The sequence below is a fragment of the Lemur catta genome, chromosome 14, assembly GCF_020740605.2.
Source record: "Lemur catta isolate mLemCat1 chromosome 14, mLemCat1.pri, whole genome shotgun sequence".
NCBI classification, from domain to species: Eukaryota; Metazoa; Chordata; class Mammalia; order Primates; family Lemuridae; genus Lemur; species Lemur catta.
This window is the reverse complement of record NC_059141.1, coordinates 26,933,905-26,947,977: the sequence shown is the minus strand read 5'-3', so window position 1 is coordinate 26,947,977 and position 14,073 is coordinate 26,933,905. Positions and strand designations below refer to the sequence as shown.

Genomic DNA, 14,073 nt, shown 5'->3' with positions numbered 1-14,073 from the left:
CTCTCAGGTCTTACTGAGATTGCTAATTATTACTTGGTTTTTAAAAAATTTTTTTTCTCTTTTTTATTGCAATAACTTTCACTGTAGGTACTATTTTTTTACTGCTGGATGAGAGAGTTGGAGAAAGGTTTCTGTGAGGGTTCAGATTATTTTCCCTTTTTTGAGCTACTGCATCTAGTGATGTTTCTGCCTACTTACCTTTTTTGTTGGCATTGGCAGTTGAGGTGCATTCTTAGAGAATAAACCTAATTTTTTTTCTGACAATGTAGAGATAATTTACTTGTGTGGAGAAAGGACAGAACTCTGATGCAGAGGAAGATAGCGTGGGTGTAGGAAGGTTCATCTTTGTTTGGAAATAATTTCCTCTTTACATCTCTCCTTACAGGTGGTGCTAGCAATCCCCTACTCTGTCTGGTCTCTGGACCAAACTTGAAGCTCTGGATTCATTTCCTTCCTCCTCATACCTCAGCCTGAGTCTTCTGTCACCCAATGGGTTCCACCTGATCTTCCACTGAAGCTTCGCTTTCTCTCTCAAGGTATGTGTAGGGTAGAGGGAGTAGGCAGAATTATGTCTCTCACTTCCTTACTTGAGGCATAATAGATACTCATTAAATATTGGTTGATGAATGTCCCCTCGTGGACTTCCTCTTTAAAAATGGTGGTTGGCAGCGAGTTAGCAGTTGTTTTCGCTCTTCTCTCACCAGACCAGTTCCTACCAAACACTTTGCCATATGTGTATAGAATGTTTTTCAAGTTCCTAGCCATTTTATAGGATTTTCTTTATGATATTTTTTGGTTGTTTCAGTGCGCTGTTGGGGGAGGTAGGAAATTGGGTGCCTTAACTTGCCATCTTAATCCAGGAAACTCTCGAGGTTATTTTAATACTTATATAAAATTGTATTATTTCAAGACTTGATGAGATACTGGTCAGGTCTTATGAGGTAATAATACATATGTAGAACAGAGTAGTGTAAATAGCACATTTAAAGTTAGTAATCCTTGTTGGTGGGGTAGAGATTGGACTATAGTAAAAAGAGCATTAGCTAATATGTTGGAGGATAGGAATTGTAATAAAATTTTTCTTTCTTTTTTTATGTTTTCTGAGATGTTCACAATGTGCAATACATTTTTTGTACATAGTTGGTAACCTTAGTATGAGTTGCTATCAGGTATCATCTTTGATCGTATGTTAGTCAAGGTTCTCCCAGAGAGACAGAACCAAAGGAATACACATGCATGCGTGCGCACATGCACACACACACACACACACACACACACACACAGAGTCATGTGTTGCTTAATAATGGGGGTACATTCTGAGAAATGTGTGGTTGGGCAATGTTATCACTGTGTAAACATTGGTGGTATAGCCTTCTATTTATCTAGGCTATATAGTATACCTATTGCTCCTAAGCTACAAATCTGTACAACACGTTACTGTACTGAATACTGTAGGCAGTTGTAACATAATGGTAAGTATTTGTGTATCTAAACATAACTAAACATAGAAAAGGTAGGGTAAAATTACAGTATTAAAATCTTATGGGACCACTGTTGTTTATGCAGTTTGTTGTTGACTGAAACGTTACACAGCACATGACTGGATAGATAGATGGGAGGGGATTTATTAGAGGAATTGGCTCACAGATTATGGAGGCTGAGAACTCCCAAGACAGGCTGTCTGCAAGCTGGAGACCCCGGGATGGCAATAGCATGGCTCAGTCCAAGTCCAAAGGAACCAGAACCAACAAAGCCGATAGCGTAATTCTAAGTCCATGGCTGAAGATGTGAGAACCAGAAGGCAGCTGGTTGTAAGTCCTAGAGTTCCAAGGCCAGAGAGCCTGAAGTTCTGATGTCCAAGAGCAGAAAGAGGAAAGTGTCTCAGCTCCAGGAAAGAGAGAGAAGAAATCCTTTTCTCTCCTTTTTTGTTCTGTTTGGAGGTCCCCAGCTGATTGGATGGTGCCCACCTATGTTTAGGGTGGATCTTCCTCAGTCTACTGACATCCCAGCCGCTTCTGAAAATACCATCATAGACATAGCCAGAAGTAATGTTTTACTGGTTTTCTAGGTATTCCTTAATCCAGTCAAGTTGACACCTAAAATTAACCATCACAGATTGCTTCTTCATGCTACAAGGTGAACATAGTTGAAGACAAAATAGGCTTTCAAGAGAAACCTAAAATTTGAGAGCAAGTAACAAACCCAAAACTACCTAAAATGCACAGCTGTCCTAATGCTGTATTGTATATGCCATACATTAAGTATGAAAAATATTGACATTCAACATTAATTGTTCAGTACTTATCAAACTTAAGTAAAAGCTAACTGGATTTTTTAATAAGGTAGTCTTTTTTATCTGCATTGTTCTGCAATTCTTATTTCTTTGTCCAGCAGAAATGTTCCCAATGAAGCTTTGGAAGCTCTTGTATTTGAAGTTGAAGTTAGTGAGAACTGACATGCAAACCTAAGAGTAGTGCAGAAGAGGTATCATGTGTGAAACAGGACACAAGCAATGCTAACACTAAAAGAGTTGCTATCTGCTAACCATCTAAGGCCTTTTGATACTCAGAAACAAAAAAGTATTTAATGATGTTTTCATAATTGTATTTTCACCTTCAAATGAGCCATTGTTAGAGAAGAAAGCCAAAAGCTGTCTATTGTGTTTTATTTCTCAACCATTTTGACTCCTGAGTTACATATTAGAGCTAGTTACGTATTCTGTCCCCCTATTCTTGCCCTACTCACCGAAGGGAACCTGGGCAGATGATTTAGTAATATATTTTCTTTTTAATCAACTCATGCAATTCTTACATAAAACAGCCTCAATAAAGTAGATAATTATGACTTGATTCTTGCATTGTAGAGGTGTTTCTTACTGGTAATTAGGGTCTGGTCCATTCTACTAAAAAGAAAAGTGCTCTGCTTTGCTAGTCATTCTGGAATCGTCATTAAGCTCCATCTTGGTTTAAGAATAACAGTTGGAGATCCTTCTCAGTCTTCTGTCTTGGCTTGCTAACAGTTCCAATTGCTTTTTTAGCTCTTCTTTCACGGCCCGGAAAACCCTTCGCAAGACCTGCATTCATCATATTGCCTTTTCTCTGTAATACCAGAGTTTTATGACAAACATCCCATTTTGGGCTCACTGTTTCAAAGATGGCCTCATTAAAAAGGTAGACATGAGTCAATGGCTTAGTTAACACTCCTTAAATGAGCTTATCAGATCAGACAGTGATTTCTTTGGTGAGGACAACTATCCTTGTTTTGAAATGTAATTAAGATAATGAAGCAGAATAGTTGATAGAATATTTGCTTACATAGTTCTGTAATTCATCTTGGTCTGAGTTCTCAATATAGTTTGTGATTCAAAATATATTTAAATCTAGAATAACTTTCAATATACAAGGAACGAATAAACCCACATCCAGCTGTAATGTCATTTGTAATTAGAAAACAAATTATCTTTGTGTCAGAGATGTGAAATATAGGTAAGGGCTACACAGTAGATGGGGAAACTAACCAGCCTTCCAGCAGCTCTTGAATTATATTTTCAATGTGAATTTGTTATTTTGTCAGAACTCTAATGAATCTTCAGGACTTCAGAAGCCCACATTGGATATGAAAACAAATCTATATCTAGTTGTCCTTCAGAAATGCTTATGTGCACAGTTTTATTTGCAAGGATATTGACTGTACCAGTCGGGAATATTCTGAATTGGTGTGGCATATCCACTAGGTATCATTGAGCTTTTTTCTAGCCATTTATTAGTTTTTTACTGTTTTTTTTTTTTTTTTTTTTCACTTTTTAAATTTCAGACTATTATGGGGGTACAAATGTTTTGGTTTACATAAATTGCTTTTGTACCATTTGAGTCCAAGTGTGCCTATCCTCCAGATAGTGTACATTGTACCTGTTAGGTGTAAATTTACCCATCCCCTCCTTCTCCCTGACACCTGCTTGATTTCTGATGAATGTTATTTCCATAAGTGCACATAAGTATTGATTGATTAGTTCCAATTTAATGGTAAGCACATGTGGTGGTAGTTTTTCCATTCGTGTGATACTTAGAAGAATAGTCTCCAGTTCCATCCAGGTTAATACGAGAGGTATTAGTTCACCATTTTTTTTATGGCTGAATGGTACTCCATGTTATACATATACCACATTTATTAGTGGACTCACATATTGATGGGCATTTGGGTTGTTTCTACATCTTTGCAGTTGCGAATTGTGCTGCTATAAATATTTGAGTGCAGGTGTCTTTTTTATAGAATGTCTTTTTTTCCTTTGGGTAAATACCCAGTAGTGCAGTAGTGAGATTGATGGATCAAATGGTAGTTCTACTTTCAGTTCTTTGAGGTATCTCCATACTACTTTCCGTAGAGGTTGTACTAGTTTGCAGTCCCACCAACAGTGTATGAGTGTTCCTGTCTCTCTGCATCCATGCCAACATTTTTTTTTTTTTTTTTGAGACAGAGTCTCACTTTGTTGCGCAGGCTAGAATGAGTGCCATGGCGTCAGCCCAGCTCACAGCAACCTCAGACTCCTGGGCTTAAGCGATCCTACTGCCTCAGCCTCCCGAGTAACTGGGACTACAGGCATGCGCCACCATGCCCGGCTAATTTTTTCTATATATATTTTTTTAGCTGTCCAGATAATTGATTTCTATTTTTTTTTTTAGTAGAGACGGGGTCTCGCTCAGGCTAGTCTCGAACTCCTGACCTCGAGCAATCCACCCGCCCTGGCCTCCCAGAGTGCTAGGATTACAGGCGTGAGCCACCGCGCCCGGCCAACATTTGTTGTTTTGGGACTTTTTGATAAAAGCCATTCTCCCTGGAGTTAAGTGATATCTCATTGTGGTTTTGATTTGCATTTCCCTGATGATTAGAGATGTTGAGCATTTTTTCATATGTTTGTTGGCTACTAGTCTATCTTCTTTTGAAAAGTTTCTGTTCATGTCTTTTGCCCACTTTTTAACAGGGTTTGATTTTTTTTCTTGTTGATTTGCTTGAGTTTTATAGATTCTAGTTATCAGCCCTTTATCAGATATATACCATGCAAATATTTTCTCCCGTTCTGTATGCTGTCTATTCGCTCTAATGATTGTTTCCTTGGCTGTGCAGAAGCTTTTTAATTTAATCAGGTCCCATTTATTTATTTTCTTTGATGCTGTGATTGCTTTGGGGGTCTTCTTCATAAATTCTTTCCCTAGGCTGATGTCTTTAAGAGTTTTTTCAACTTTTTCTTCTAGAATTCTTAACAGTTTCATCCCTTAGGTAAGTCTGTTATCCATCGTGAGTTGATTTTTGTGAGTGAAAAAGTTTTTATATTTAGTAATATAGTAAAAAATTTAAAGTAAAAATTTTAACATTTTACTATACTAGGCATGGTATGTAAAAATATTCAATAAGTTAGTACCTTTCTGATTATGTATCAAATTAGTATGTATGTAAATGTGTTTTTTTAGACCCAGCCAAAAGTATTGTTTGAGAAATGTTAAAAAGACTTTTTAATATATATAAAATAATTTAACTTTTAATTATATTCCCTTAGTAAAGGATTTCTAAAACAGTGGTTCCTAGGTATTTAGATTAATTGAAATTTAAAGCTGAGATTTTTGGATAGGCATATGGATGGAGCTTAATGTTGTTTACACTTTGCTTTCTTTAGCTTATCTAATTTTATCTATTCATATATATAAGAGCATGAAAGTAAGAAAATATAATTTTTCTAATGTACAATTTGATATTTTTATGACTGAAACTTCAGTGCCCAAATTCCTATCTCAGCAATATATTGTCATGTCCCGTATATGGTAATCACATACAGTAATAATGGTAGCTACAATTTATATAGTACTTTACAAGGTACCTTTATGTATGTTTTCTGTTTTAATCTTCACAACAATCCTATGAAAGTAGGGGAGGTACTAATTTTTTCCACCATTTTACAGAGGAAGTAACTAAGACAGAGATTGAGACTTCTCTGAAATAACATAGTTAGTGCTTGAATTTAATGGAGGCGGATAGTGATGGGTGCATTCTAATCTGCCAAGGACTTTTCTTGCTGTTATCTCCCTGAGTTCTAGGGGAAAAACAAAACCAAATAGCCAAAATGTTAGGGAATCAGAAAGGTAGTACAATACGTAGATGGACATTGGGACTATGCCAGGAAAATGTGCTATTCCCTTTAATTTCTTCCATTTTGTTCTTTTTTAACAGGTTAGTAACGATAACTTGAGAGAGCAGATAATGTCTTTATTTTGTTGTTATTTTTGTTAGATGAAGGAAGCTTTTATTTTAAACATAGATTATCCGTGAGGAACTAGTAAATCTGCAGAGAAGTCTGTTGGGATTCTTACAAGGTAACAGCTATAGGATCAGCTAAGCCAAGTGAGAAAGTTTATTAATGGTACATGGCTAAACCACACGTGTATAATTGTAACGTTAATTTTTAGAACTCTCTTGTTAAGATTTTTTAAATCCTGTTTAAAACCTGTAGTATCAACATAAAAATCTTAAGAGCTTGAAAGTACTTATCCAGCTGTGGTTTTCTTTAGATGAGGAAACTGAGGTGCAGAGAAGTTCAAGCTTTCCCAGTGTCACATAGCAGAGCTGGAACTAGAGCTTGCATTTCCTGACTTCCAGATTAGTGTTATTTTTACCTCAAACCATTACTTCTTGGTAAGCTGTTCTTAAAATACTTAACAGGTGTTTTGTATTTTTAATTTATGTGTTTGATTAAGATTCTTTGTGTGAAAATGAACTTAAAGATATGAAATTTGCTCTTTTGTGATAAAACTTTCAATTCTTTGTTTAATTTTAGGTGAGTTAATGTGGGAAAAATCCTGTATTTTGAAGATGTCTCGGCACAGTATCATTGCCTGTTTAAATTACAGATAACTTCAAGAGTTTTCAGAAAAAAGCAATTGCAACTTTTGGTTAAATCATGCCATCTGAACAGAAACAGTTATTTTGTGATGAAAAACAAACTACTATAAAAAAAGAATATGATGTGAAAAATGAGATAATTGATCCTGTCAGATCAATTCCTAAACCAAACATTTCAGAAAGTAGTTTTCATTATGATTTAAAAAATGTGAAAATTGTTTTGCCGAAGGTAAATATTCCAAATGAAGTCCTATCGAAACATGAAGTTGACAAATACAGAAAATTATTTCAGGGTAAACCACAGACAGCAAGAAAATCAATCAGTATAAAGACTGTAAGCTGTGTAGAGGAATGTATGTTGCTTCATAAATCTGAGAGAGCTGAAGAAGAGGGTATAAAAATGTCTGCAAAAATACTCAATTTCAACTGTTTAAAATGCCGAGACAACACTCGATATAGCCCAAATGATTTGCATAAACACTTTCAAATGTGGCACCATGGTGAATTACCTTCATATCCTTGTGAAATGTGCAGTTTTTCAGCAAATGACTTCCAGGTATTTAAACAACACAGACGAACTCATAGAAGCACTTTAGTAAAATGTGACATTTGTAACAATGAGAATGTATATACTTTATTGGAGTTGACGAAACATTTTGCATCCACACATTGTGTTAATGGTAATTTTCAATGTGAAAAGTGTAAATTTTCCACCAAGGATGTTGGCACATTTGTTCAGCACATTCATAGACATAATGAAATTCATTATAAATGTGGTAAATGCCATCATGTATGTTATACCAAAGGAGAGCTTCAGAAGCACCTTCATGTTCATTCTGGTACTTTTCTCTTCACTTGTCAATATTGTAGCTATGGTGCCACCAGGAGAGAACACCTCGTAAGACATGTTATAACTTTGCACAAAGAACATTTATATGCAAAAGAAAAACTAGAGAAAGACAAATATGAAAAAAGGATGACAAAGACTTCAGCAGGACTTAAACTAATACTAAAAAGATATAAAATAGGTGCTTCAAGGAAGATATTCTGGAAACGTAAGAAAATTAACAATGGAAGTGACAGAAGTATAGAAAAAAGCACTCAAGGGCTTAAAAAAATGAACAAAACACAGACTCAGTCTGAAGACCAGAGCCATCCTGTTCAAAAGCATTCAAGTGAAGAAAAGGATGAAAGACTACACTGTGAGAATAATGATAAACCCTCTGTGTCAGAGTCAGAGAAGCCAACTCCTCTGACCACTGGGCAGTGTAATAGAGCTGATGAGGGATCAAATGCTACTTCAGGTTTCTTGAAGACTACTGTACAGGGACCTACAGTGTTAATGGTGAAAAATAATAAAATAACAATTCCTGCCAACTACAGTGCTAAGTTTATGGGCTTCAAGCTGGTGGATGGAAAACAGCACATTGTAATAAAATTGTTGCCGACCAATAAACAGAATTTATATTCACCAGGCTCACAGGCAGATGCTGCAAAGGAGAGTACTGCTAATTTGCAGCCCCAGACTTTGGACACCACTGGATTTTTAACAGGAGTAACAACTGAGTTAAGTGACACAGTTTGTATGAAAACAACTACTCCATTTTCATGTTCATCTCCTGTACTTCCAGAGAAAGTTACTTCAGAAAAAGAAATGGCTTTGGTATCTCAAAGGAATAATACGCTTCAAACATTGGATTATGAAAAAAGTTTCTCTTCTTTGCCAACATCAGAATTGATTACATCAGTGAATTTGACCACAAAAGTTGAAACAAGAGATAACGTTGACTTGTGGGGAAATCATAACACTCAGAGTCACCCTGAGGTATTAAGTACCACCATTAAAAGCCCAGATAAAGTCAACCACATAACCAAACCAAATGCATACAACAGTGGAGATATGCATAACTATTGCATTAATTATGTCAATTCTGAGTTACCTGTTGAATCCTCCAGCCAAGGATCATTACCTTTTCATAATTACTCAAAAGTGAATAATTCTAATAAACGTCGTAGGTTTTCAGGAACAGCAGTGTGTGACAGCCCTCAAAGAGACTCTCCATCAAGCAAAACAGTTGTTCAGCAACCAATTAGTGAATCAGTTTTATCACTAGTGAGGAAGGAGAGCTCAAAACCAGATAGCCTGTTATCGTCTATTAGCCTTTTAAATGATAAAGATGAAACTTTAAAAACAAAAGTTGAAACTGAAGAACAGGGTGTTTTAGGAAAAGAGCAAAACATGGTTGAACAAAACTTGTTCAGTAATGAAAATCAAAATTTAGAGAGTGTGACTAAAGAATCTAAATGGGATGACATTTCTAGTGTTGATTCACCTTTGATGCCTAGAATCACATCTGTTTTCTCTCTCCATAGCCAACAGGCATCAGAATTTTTGCCACCCGAAGTAAACCAATTGCTTCAGGAGGTATTGAAAACAAAATCTGATGTAAAACAAGACTCTAGTACCACTGCAGATAAAGGTCTACCACTTAATTGTCACCAGTCATTTCAAAAACATGAGGGAGAAAGCAAAATAGTTGAATCTTCAAAAGACTTCAAAGTGCAAGGCATCTTCCAGGTTCCATCTGGCAGTGTAGGTATTAATGTGCCTACATACGATCTGAATTTAAAATGTAATGGAAAAGAAAAACAGGTGCTATCAGTGTCACAAGATGTGAAAGATTCAGAGAAGACACCTAGAATTTCAGGTTTTGGCACATTACTTAAGACTCAGTCAGATGCCATAATAACACAGCAGCTCGTAAAAGACAAACTACGAGCCACTACACAAAATCTAGGCTGTTTATATATGCAGAGCCCACTTCTAAGTCCAGAACAAAAAAAAGCTATATTTGTTCAAACTCCAAAAGGGTTTTTTGTACCATTGCATGTTGCTGGCAAGCCTGGGTTACACATCGTTTCAGGAAGACCAGTTCCGTACGTTAATGCACAAGCTGTACCCGCTTCTGTTCTTTTAAACAAGAAACCTGGGATGATTGTAACATTTAATAATAAGAAGCCTGAAGGTGTTTCCACTGTCAAAACTGAGAGTGCTCAAGCTTGTGGAACTGTGACTAAGGAGCCTTGCAAAATGCCCTTTTTAAAGGTAGAACCGAACAATAATTGTCTTACACCTGCACTTTGTTCCAGCATTGGCAGTTGTTTGAGTGTGAAAAGTAGCTCAGAAAACTCTTTGCCATTAAAAGGCCCTTACATTATTAAAACATCAGCGTGTTCTTCAGTGAAAACTGTTCCTACTCCTAATATGCTATCTGAGCATCAGGGCACTAAGTTGAATATCTTGGATTCAGTAAAACAGCAGAACGAGATTTTTCCAAAACCACCTCTTTATACACTCTTGCCTGATGGCAAACAAGCTGTTTTTTTAAAGTGTGTGATGCCAAATAAAACTGAGCTGCTTAAGCCTAAATTAGTCCAAAATAGTACTTATTATCAAAATATACAGCCAAAGAAACCTGAAGGAACACCACAAAGAATATTGCTGAAAATTTTTAACCCCGTTTTAAATGTGACTGCTGCTAATAATCTGTCAGTAAGCAACTCTGCATCCTCATTGCAGAAAGATAATGTCCCACCTAGTCAGACTATTAGAGGAGAGCAGAAAGAGCCAGAATCTTCTAGAGATGCCTTACCTTTCTTACAAGATGATTTGATGCCAGCAAATGAAATTGTGGTAACTTCTACTGCAACCTGCCCAGAATCGTCTGGGGAACAAGTATGTGTCCGTGACTGTTCAGAGGCCAGAGTTTTAAGGTGTAAAACAAATTGTACAATTGAAAGAAACTTTAATAGAAAAAAGACTTCCAAAAAAAATTTTTCAAAAATAAAAACTCATGTAAGAAGTAAAGATTCTGAAACTGCTTTTGTATCTAGAAATAGAAGCTATAAACGTAAGTGTAGGAGTAGTTACCAAGAACCTCCAAGGAAGAAAGCAACATTGCATAGAAAGTGTAAAGAGAAGGCTAAACCTGAAGATGGCCATGAAACATTTGGATTTAGCAGACCTAGACTTTCAAAAGATTCAGTCAGAACTTTGCGACTTTTCCCTTTCAGTTCCAAACAGCTTGTGAAATGTCCTAGGAGAAACCAACCAGTTGTAGTTTTGAATCATCCTGATGCAGATGCACCAGAAGTAGTAAATGTAATGAAAACTATTGCTAAATTTAATGGACGTGTACTTAAGGTTTCATTGTCAAAAAGAACTATCAATGCTTTACTGAATCCTGTTTGTTATAACCCTTCTAAAGCAACTTGTGATGATTTTTCCAAGAGGCACAAAACATTTAAACCTGTTAGTTCTGTGAAAGAAAGATTTGTGCTAAAATTAACACTCAAGAAAACAAGCAAAAACAATTATCAGATTGTGAAGACTACCTCTGAAAATATTTTGAAGGCTAAATTTAACTGTTGGTTTTGTGGTAGAATATTTGACAATCAAGATATTTGGGCTGGTCATGGGCAGAGACATTTAATGGAAGCTACTCGGGATTGGAATATGTTAGAATAATTCACTGTTATTGCCAAGGAAAAGAAAAGTAAAATTACCTTAGAAGAAAACAATGGGTTTAATTACCGTAATGCAGACATTTTCTACTTCAATATAGTACCTGAAATTAAATATTTTGAAAGTTGGTTATATTTCTGTGGAAGAGCAAAAGTTTTATGTTTGATATTTGAAAGTGCTATCACTGCACACATAAGTTTGGAAAGAAACTAATCACAGCACAGATTACCTGGATTTAAGTTTTTTTAAATGTGCTCTGGGGAAGTTAGGGCTAAAGAAAATTTTGATAAAACAATTTTCCCAATTTAGTTCTTTATAGTGACTGTTAGGCAAGGGTACTGGCTGACACCCCCCCCCCTTCCACCAGCCTTAGGAATCTGATGAGTATAGCTCCTCTGAAGATGGAGAGCTCTTTCACGATGGAACTGAAGGAGTTTCTCATCATTTGTGAAGATAAATTGAGAGAGCTTGGATAAAGAAGTTATTCTGCATGTGCTAAATTCAGTTCTTGGAGGGTATTATGCTCCTTTGAAAGTACATATAACTCACTACAGTTACACCTCACATAATGCTTGAAGAGTTTTTGGCAAGTAAATTGTTTTACCTGTTAAGCTCTGTCATGTGTCAGAGATTGGAACTCCCTTCCAGGGTGATTTTTTTCTTTCTAAGTGGCTATGTCAAGCACTGTAGTAGATGGGCAATCTCAAGAGAAGAATTTAAACTTTATCTCATTTAAAGTCCAGTTGAAGAACTTGAACATATTTCTGAATTTGATTATATTCTCCAGTGATCCCTTTGCACAGAACTATGTTTATCTGATTTAAATTGTCCGTCATAAACCAAATAGCCGTTGTTTTTTTTCTTGGTTGCCATCCCTTTAAAAAGAATGGAACATAGAAGCACTTCCAAGGGAATGGCTTTTCTTGAAAATCAAAAATTTTTCTACTGAAATAATATTTTGAAGCAGACCATATTTTTGTCGGTGTTTACTATTATTATTTGAACATGTCCAAATTAGTACAAATCATTTTTGTTTGCAAATTTCAGTATGACTGACAACCCAAAGGAGATATATACTGATTGCTGGCATTTGAAAATGGGGAAGCATTAATTGTGGACCCAGTGGCAGCGCATAAAACTTTAGGACAGATTCCTAAGGAACATGCCCAATGGAGTTTCAAAGTGGATGTTTTCATGACAACAGAATCATAGATTTAAACTTTTCACCTTTTAAGTTTGGATCAAATTTGTTGCATTGTTGGATAATGGAGTTCTTGTATTACAAAATTACAAACCATATGATTTTGTTACATTGTTACTATTAAGTATTAATGACATTTTCATTGATTGGATGAAAACTTCAGGGCTTATTTTCTGTATGTATGTAACAAAGAAGTTAAATCTGTACATATTTTTGTACCTTTATGTAAATTTTGCACAGAAAGTTTTTTGACAAAAAGTTTATTTTCTTTCAGTTTAGTTCTGTGCATGCACTAATAAAACTGGTTGTTTAATTTAAAAGGAATATATAAGACTTTACCCATAATATTTTCTTGGTTTTTATTTCAGATGTAGATTTTTTTTCTTGAGGTAAATTCGTTTTTCAGGGATTGAACACTATTGTTAGCAAGTGCCTAAAAATGATGTGAAACAGTTTACATATGTCAACTGTAACAGTAGGTCCCAAATGGGTCCATTCCCCTAATAGTTTTATTTTAAAGAAAGCCATATATAGATGCTTCAAGCTATCTTGCTATGCACATTATACTTGTACTGTTTTTGTGCAGTTTGTCTACTTTCTTAGTGAAGTATTTTTTGGTATAAAACCTGTTACAATTGTGTTTCTTAAGTTGAGCCTAAGAACAGAGTTAATTGAAGGCATACACAGTATATATTAATAATGTATATGGTGTTTAAAGACTGGTAAGCATTGTTAATTTCTGTAATGACCGTTTCTTCAATTAAATCTATCTTAAGTTTGTGTTTACACAATAGTTTTTTTACCGTGGTAAAATCTAATGGGAACTTGATTTTAATGGGAAATATTTGGATTTTAATGTGTGTGTATTTCTTTCTATACAAAGTAAAGTGTGGGAATTTTTCCCGCAAAAAATCAAAGATAAAATTTTGAGAAAGGTAGCATTTACCATAATTTTACTGTGGGTATGCTGGCCAGGTAAGCCGTAGAGAGGCTTATGCTCTTTAGCTGTGGTCCCCAATCCCTGGACTGTGTGTGGCCCGGTACCTGTGGCCTTACCCAGTTAGGAACAGACCGGACGCATATTACCACCTGAGCCCCCTGGCCCCACATTCATTGAAAAATTGTCTTCTATGAAACTACTTAGGAACTGGACTGCACAGCAGGAGGTGAGCCGTGGGCCAGTGAGCAAAGCTTCATGTGTATTTACAGCTGGCATCACCGCCTGAGCTCTGCCTCCCCTGACTCTCGGGGGCTCCCTTCCCCTCCTGCAGCACCTCCCCCCACCCTGTTCCATGAAAAAATTGTCTTCCATGAAACCAGTCCCTGTTGCTATAAAGGTGGGGGACTGCTGCTTCAGTACCCTAAGAGCAATACAACTGAAATGCTCTATTCTTACAGTTAGTCTGTTATGAAGCATCTCCTGCTGTGAATAGAGGAGAAGGAAGGAACTATCCTGCCA

General features: G+C 36.1%; 1 protein-coding gene across 5 annotated transcripts in view; it reads left to right on the top strand.

Annotated features, from left to right (window-relative positions):
* ZNF518A (zinc finger protein 518A) overlaps positions 1-13,400 on the top strand; it is a 31,718-nt gene extending 18,318 nt beyond the window's left edge. For 3 of the 5 annotated variants that reach the window (XM_045568034.1, XM_045568037.1, XM_045568036.1), the window contains 3 exons: positions 386-536; positions 6,558-6,681; positions 6,824-13,400. In XM_045568034.1, coding sequence (XP_045423990.1) covers positions 6,947-11,416 — 4,470 coding nt within the window. In that variant the 5' untranslated portion in view covers positions 386-536; positions 6,558-6,681; positions 6,824-6,946 and the 3' untranslated portion in view covers positions 11,417-13,400. Of the gene's footprint in view, positions 1-385; positions 537-6,331; positions 6,682-6,823 lie in introns of those variants that run through there. The other 2 variants (XM_045568035.1, XM_045568038.1) reach the window with 2 other exon arrangements.
* The last annotated feature ends 673 nt before the right edge of the window (positions 13,401-14,073 follow it).